The sequence below is a fragment of the Humulus lupulus genome, chromosome 2, assembly GCF_963169125.1.
Source record: "Humulus lupulus chromosome 2, drHumLupu1.1, whole genome shotgun sequence".
Classification (NCBI taxonomy): Eukaryota; Viridiplantae; Streptophyta; class Magnoliopsida; order Rosales; family Cannabaceae; genus Humulus; species Humulus lupulus.
Window position 1 is genome coordinate 10,734,683 of NC_084794.1, and position 6,825 is coordinate 10,741,507.

A 6,825-nucleotide genomic window follows, 5' to 3' on the forward strand; every position below is an offset into this window, starting at 1 on the left:
ATATCGTTTTGTTAATTCTTTTGCTGTAAGCGTTTGGAAGAATGATTTAGAGGGTAACCAGATACCCAGGTTGTTTATTTGCTAACATACCGAGGGTAACTGGTTACTTAATTGTTTTTTTTTTTATAATTTTTTCCCCATTGGTTTGTTGTTTGTTAATTACATTTATTAATATATATTTTAGATAACACTTTAAAGCAAGTAGCTAGTTTTCTGTTTGTTTTTGTATTTTTTTCCACTGTTTTATGGAATAATTTGAGGGAAACTAGTTCCCAATTAGGTTGTTTAACTAATTTTATTGGTGATATTCGAGCAAGAATGATTTTGAGGGTAACTAGGTACTCAGGCTGTTTGTTTCCTAATATACCGAGGGTAACTGGTTACTTAAGTGTTTTTTTTTTCTTTTCCCCTAAGCTTGTCTTTTTTATAGTGATGGTAGTATTGAAAAATAGAAGCAAACAAATCCAAGAAATTATTTTGAAAAGATTTTATAAGTTTGCATAATCAATCAATGTGTTTCATTTTGAAACAATCTTATTAAAATACTGAATGATACTTGATGAATATGAAAGTCTCTCTTTCAATGAGTAAAGCTATGAAAGGTTTGTTTTGCTGTAGAATATGAATCTATGTCTTTGGCTTTTTCTGTTTGTTTGGCTTCTCAAATGGAGGATTCCTGCAAGTCTTCCTGTTATGTCCTGGTTGTGCACATTTCCCACAGGTGATTATTACTTTATGTTCCCCTCTTGATCTTATTCGTTTCTTTCTTGGTCTTCCTGCTGGGATTGTTGCATTTGGAGGTAGCACTATTATGTCCAAGTGTTGTGGGAGATTCCATTCATCTTTATGGGGCAAAGGATGAACATTTTCTTGATACAATGCTTTCAACGTTTCTGTTCTGTAGAATTTTGCACAATAATCATACACACTCAAGTTTCTCTTTGCAATGACAGCTACTGCATGGCTACAAGGTATTTCATCTTCTTGGAACCTATTGCAAGTACATGTTCTATTATGTATATTTACTGTGAAATTTATCCCCTTTTGATCACGAACTTGGTATTCTATTGTGTTGAAAGGCAAGACCTAAAAATAGTTTGTCATGAAATAAAATCAGATAATAAACATTTTAACTAGACTTAAGATTTAAAGTAACTAGTTATGCTTCTGTGTAAAAAAAAATTCTTGTTCTTATGGAAGGTAACTGGTTACCATCTATTGACATAATAAGGATTTGTAAGAATATGTTTAGTTGCATACCTCATACTTCATTTTTGAAACAATGTCATGTCTCAATTCATTTTCTGTTGCTGTAGAGACTTTTGTGAATGTTCCATTTGTATTATTTGAGTTGTTCCAAACCCACTTTTGAACCAAACTTCTAAGGCATTCAACCAAGATATCAATGGGGAGATTTCTTGCAGCTTTTAGTGCAGCGTTGAGTGATTCTGCGATGTTGGATGTCATCATGGTGTATCTTTTTGTTGGCGAGTATGATCTTGCCCAAGTTTCATACTTGGCTTTTTCTAAATAGGGCCTAATGCGTCTATCAATTCTATCAAGGCCTTTCATGTAGTTTTCACATTCTGTCTTTGTGTATGCTTTTGTTGCTGCAATGAATTTCATTTGTAGTTCTTCTCCATGGCTCCCATACTTTCCTTTCAAATTATTGAGTAAGTGAAACATGCAAGCTCCATGGAAAGCATTTGGGTACACCATATGTACTGCATTGTCTATGCTCTTATGTCTGTCAGAAACTATAGCCAATCCTGTGGAGTACTAATATTTCAAAATAAAAAAACAAAAATTAAGTATTTTTCAATTTTTTTTTTATTTTGGTGAAGGTAACCAATTACTTTGGTCAGATTCTAAAAGAAATAGCATGTATTTGTGTATTTTGTTTTGGTAAAATGTTCCTATTTGTTTGTAAACAAGAATATATTGTTGAAGTTATCATACCTTCGGGTTCTCCATAGGTTTCTCGCAGTTTGGAGAAGAACCAAAGCCATGAGTTATCATTTTCAGAGTCTGCTATTCCAAAAGCCAACACGAAAATGTTGTTGTTTGAATCTAACGTTGATGCTGAAAATAGGGTACCACCATGTGCATTTTTCAAAAAAGTTCCATCAACAACAATTATAGGCCTCAAGTATCTCCAACCCTTGATTCAGTTAGAGAATGCTATGTATAGGTATTTGAATCTAGCTTCCTTGTCTGTGAGTAGGTGTGTTATTGTTCCTGGATTTGCTTGCTTCAACATGTAAAGATATATTGGCACCTTTTGATATGAATCATCGGGGTTCCCTCTTACTAGACGCAAAGCTTTCTCTCTTGATCTCCATGCTTTTGTGTATCCTATAGTTACTCCGAAGTCATCATTCATATCATTCATGATGTCATTTGGAGTGTAATTTCTTTTGATTGACTTGTACTTATTCTTTATTAATTCCCCAACTACGATGCTTTTTGCTTGCCTATGGTCTTCCAAAACAATTTCAACAGAGCAAGTGTGATTTGGATTGCATTTCCGTACCTTGAATAAATCTTGATTTCTGTACTTAGATGCTCTCACCAACCAGTTGCATGTTTCATCTACGCAAGTAACTAGGTACTCTCTAGGTTCTGATCTTTTTGTTTTGAACTGGAAGTTATGCAGCATTGCATAGTAGCTAAGGGCTGATTTGACTGTGTTCTTATCCTTGTAAATTTGTCCTTGCTCTATTGTGTTCACTCTGTAATCAGATATTACTAGTTGGATTTCATCCAACTTCTTTTTTCTTTTTGTATTGTCCTCAATTATGAAATCAGCTACTTCTTCAGCAAAATGAGGTATGTATGACATATTTATGCCCTCATTTGTTGTGCTTGACATTCCTTCTTCAAGTAACATTTGTTCATTGATGGAAGCTTGATTTGCTTGCATTAATAATGTCCCCACCTCCATTTCTTCTGCTGTGGCTTTCTGATTTGCTAGTAGAAAAAGGTCATTTTCATTACTTGATTCTTGAAGTATAGTGACACACAATGGTAAGTTTGTTATTTTAGCAGCAACTTTTTTCTTTATTTCCAGAAAGAACAACATTGAATTGTCTGTTACAACCTTCATTGGTGGTGTTCCTTTTTCTACTTGATAAGAAACTTCAATAGTTGCTGTTTTTTCCTTTATCTCATTTTTTATCAAATTCACCAAGTTGTCAAGAGAACAATTTGGTGGTATTAATATCCCAGTCATTGTGTATCCTTGGTACTCGTTGTTTTCATTCCAATTGCCTCCATATTGAACCAAAGAAGTAATATTGTCCATATCTGTAAAATTTGGCAATTTTTTAAGCAGTTAGTTGGTTCTAAATGGGCTAGGTAACTGGTTAACTTAATATTTAATCACATCTTCTCCTGAAACATTTAGCTTTTGTAGGGTAACTGGTCACACTTAGTTTTATATATTTCATGTTTTTCAAATTAGTTATATATATTGACTGTTGTTGCAGGGTGTACGTCCTGATTTTCCCACGGGCTGATTAGCGAGCTGAGATGCGGCTTAATCAGGATTATCTTGTGGACATCCCCAAGACCGGAGCTTCCGTCATAAGGTCGTACCTCCTTAGCTCGAGGCACCCAAGGATTCGCCAGGATTGCCTAAGACCTAAGTCCGGACTCTGAAGGCCGAAGGTCGAGTTAGGTGTCCAGACCGTGGTATGAGCTGGACCTGGAGACTATGGCCCTTTGTAAAGTCAACACACGCAAGGTAAACGTGCATATATCAGACATCACGTGTCTAATATTCCCCTGACTTCTCGGACACGCAGTAGGAACGTGCGTATTCAGACACCCACGACTAGGTTGGGCCGTGCGGCCCATCATCTCCTTACCTATTGATTTGACCACACTCATGTGTCAGGTTTAGGAATTAATCATGAATGTCACAGAGTTGATACGATAGGTAAGAAGGTCACGGGATGACCTTCTTACCAACTCTCAGGTGCCTTCTCCTATAAATATGGAGACCCTGGGAATAAATAAGGGTTGGATTATCTCTTGTAAAAGACATCCTGTAATCATATACCCGACATAGAGCAATAATATTGACTAGTGGAGTAGAAGGATTTTAACCTTTGAACCACTTAAAAACCGTGTCTTGAATCACCATTTCATTTTCTAAGATCACATATCTGTTACGGTTCATTGTTAGCACTAATCCCTTTCTCTTCTTTTCTTAAATTACCTGTTGGTGAAGAACCGCGTCAACAGTTTGGTGCTTTCGTTGAGAGCAAGTTTGGTTAGTGCTGTCGCAAACACCCAACTATGGTGACTACTCGATCCAGGCACGGTAACGAGACAGAGCAACATGATGCCCAGGAGGTTCATCATACTACCACCCCTGGTGAACAAGTCCCTGAGACCCAACAACGGCCAGGAAAGCAGCCGGTGGGCCAGGATGACACCGGAAGTTCGGCCCCTCAGCCACCTAATCCAAACCCGTGTTATTACACGGCGGTGGAAATGGAGAACGCTCAACTTAGAAGCCAGCTAGCAATAGCTAGCCAGCAGATCAAGGATGTGCTGACCCGGCTACGCCCTCTCACAACCGACGCTAACGTCGGAGAGAGGCAAGGCGAGGCTCCTAAGTCTCGCCGGGGTAATCAGTCCAGGCATAGCCGCTCGGATAGACTTCCGACAGCCAACTCCACTCCATCATCACACCATCGAGAGGCAAGCTTCGAAGAAGTGCCTGGAGCCAGGCAACAGCAATACAACCGTTTGGTCAGAACGTCAACTCCTGGCTCCCAGCCATCCTCGAGAGCGCCAAGGGGAGCTCGAGGAAATTCCCAAAGAAGATCAGGGGAGGGCTCGCAGCATCAGCCCGTCCCCAACAACCGTTTTGCGCCTCGTCCAGATCGCCAGGCGCGGGACCAGCAGGTTGGCAGGGCCGAAAGGCCACCACCAAATCTGATTCGTCCTGACGGAACGAGGATCGCTTCTCCAGTCAGGCATCCTCCATCTCCCATCAGATATCCATCTCCTCCTCGGCCCGTCCGAGATATCCCAGCCTATGGGAGTAATAGGAGAAACCCACCATCAGCTGGACCTTCCCGGCGTAGCAGGGCGCCAAGGGAAAGCCCAGATCATCACCACCAAGGGCGGACTCCAAGCCTATCTAGCAGGAGCCACTGGACCGGCAGTCGACGGAGTGATCTATCTGGGGGAGACCTGCGTCATCGTTTGAGTTCGGTACAAAGTCATCAAACCACCCAGGGAGGCGACCTGCGAGATCGCCTTAACTCTCATAGGGGGGAACCAGAAGGAGGAGATAGCCACCCTCGCTCAGGGGGGGCCCTGTCCGAAGTATGTAACGGAGGGAATGTCCCAAATAACCTATCTCAAGATAGGAGGGGCAACAACCCACCAAATATGTACAATGGAACTGGAGCTGTTGAACAGCCCCGGAATAACTGCGGATATCAGGACCAAACCCTCGAGCGCCTGACTCAGATGGAGGAGCTGATGAGGAAGCTCTTGTCAGAAAAAGAAAAAGATGAATATGATTCAGGGGACGAGATGGAACTCTTCGCCCCCAGCATAGCAGCAACGGCGTACCCATCTGGTTTCCGTATGCCGCACTTGTCAAAGTTCAATGGGGATGGAGACCCATCGGACCACCTAGGGATGTTCAACACCCTAATGATGGCCCACAACATTGGCCCCGAGCTGAGATGTTTGATCTTCCCTTCCACACTGACTGGACCTGCCAGGAAATGGTTCAAGCAAAGTAAAAGATAGTCAATCAGCTCCTGGAAGACTTTCTCGGCAGATTTCAAAAGGGCATTCCGAGCCTCCCAGGCCGCCCATGTTCAGGCCGACTCCCTGGCTAACGTAAGGCAGCAGCCCGGCGAGACTCTGAAGGCCTACTTGAGCAGATTTGCAAACGTCGCTGCTCATGCCAGAGACGCGGATGATAGCTCCAAGCTCATGGCCATGAGAACTGGAATCCTCGTCGGAGGAGATCTCTGGAAGGATATACAAAGGAAGGGAGTCATCTCGGTTAACGAATTCCTTAACAGGGCCCAAGAATGGATTAACTTGGAGGAAGCCGAAGCCTTAGCTGCGGGGACCAGCCAGGTCCCCGAACAGCCCGCTGAAGTGGGGATGGAGGTCGTGGCAGCGACCCAAAACGTCACACAGAACAACCAGCCCGGTGGAGGCAAAAGAAAGGGAAATGGCGAAAACAGTCAGCACGGCCAAAAGAAGAATAAGTCTGTAGACAAAGTCAAGCCCATCTTCGCGACTTATACAGAGCTCACCCAGTCTAGGGAGAATATCTTCCTAGCTAACTCAACTCGAGTCCCCTGGAAGAGGCCGGAGCCATTAAAGCATCATAAGGGGAAGAGAGACACCTCCAAGTTTTGCAGTTTTCATAATGATGTTGGCCACAATACCGACGATGGTAGGCATCTAAAAGATGAGATCGAGACTCTCATCCGAGCCGGCCCCTTGGCTCAGTATGCACGGAACAGGGTTCCAGCAAGTCGACCTGCTCCAGAAGTCCCGGCCAGTCAGCCCGGGCATCGGGTAGATCAGGACGTCCCTCCTCCCGTGGTTGGAGGAGAGATATCCACCATCTCTGGAGGTCCGCGCATGGCCGGCACGAGCAGGGGTGCCCAGAAGAGATACGTGAACAAAAGAAAGGCTCATAACGGAGTAGAGTTCATCCCGGAGCAGTGCCAGTCAAAACAACAGCGGTTGGAGAGACAACCGATCATTTTTAATGAGGAAGATGCGGGCCACGTCCAGTTCCCTCACAATGACCCTTTGGTCGTGGCAGTTCAG

The 6,825-nt window shown here is 42.9% G+C and overlaps 1 protein-coding gene across 1 annotated transcript; it reads right to left on the reverse strand.

Annotated features, from left to right (window-relative positions):
- Positions 1 to 627: 627 nt before the first annotated feature.
- On the reverse strand, positions 628 to 2,019 carry LOC133813908 (uncharacterized). The gene is made up of 3 exons (XM_062246938.1): positions 1,960 to 2,019; positions 1,261 to 1,779; positions 628 to 1,086 (listed from the first exon to the last, which is right to left on the reverse strand). The coding sequence occupies exons 1-3, from the start codon at positions 2,017 to 2,019 to the stop codon at positions 628 to 630; spliced, it is 1,038 nt and encodes a 345-aa protein (XP_062102922.1).
- Between the last annotated feature and the right edge of the window lie 4,806 nt (positions 2,020 to 6,825).

Coding starts and splice junctions, on each gene's coding strand:
- LOC133813908 (XM_062246938.1), bottom strand. CDS start 2,019: ATGATAACTCATGGCTTTGGTTCTTCTCCAAACTGCGAGAAACCTATG. Junction 1,780..1,959: donor AACCTATGGAGAACCCGAAG/GTATGATAACTT, acceptor TTGAAATATTAG/TACTCCACAGGATTGGCTAT. Junction 1,087..1,260: donor TTTCAAAAATGAAGTATGAG/GTATGCAACTAA, acceptor AACTATTTTTAG/GTCTTGCCTTTCAACACAAT.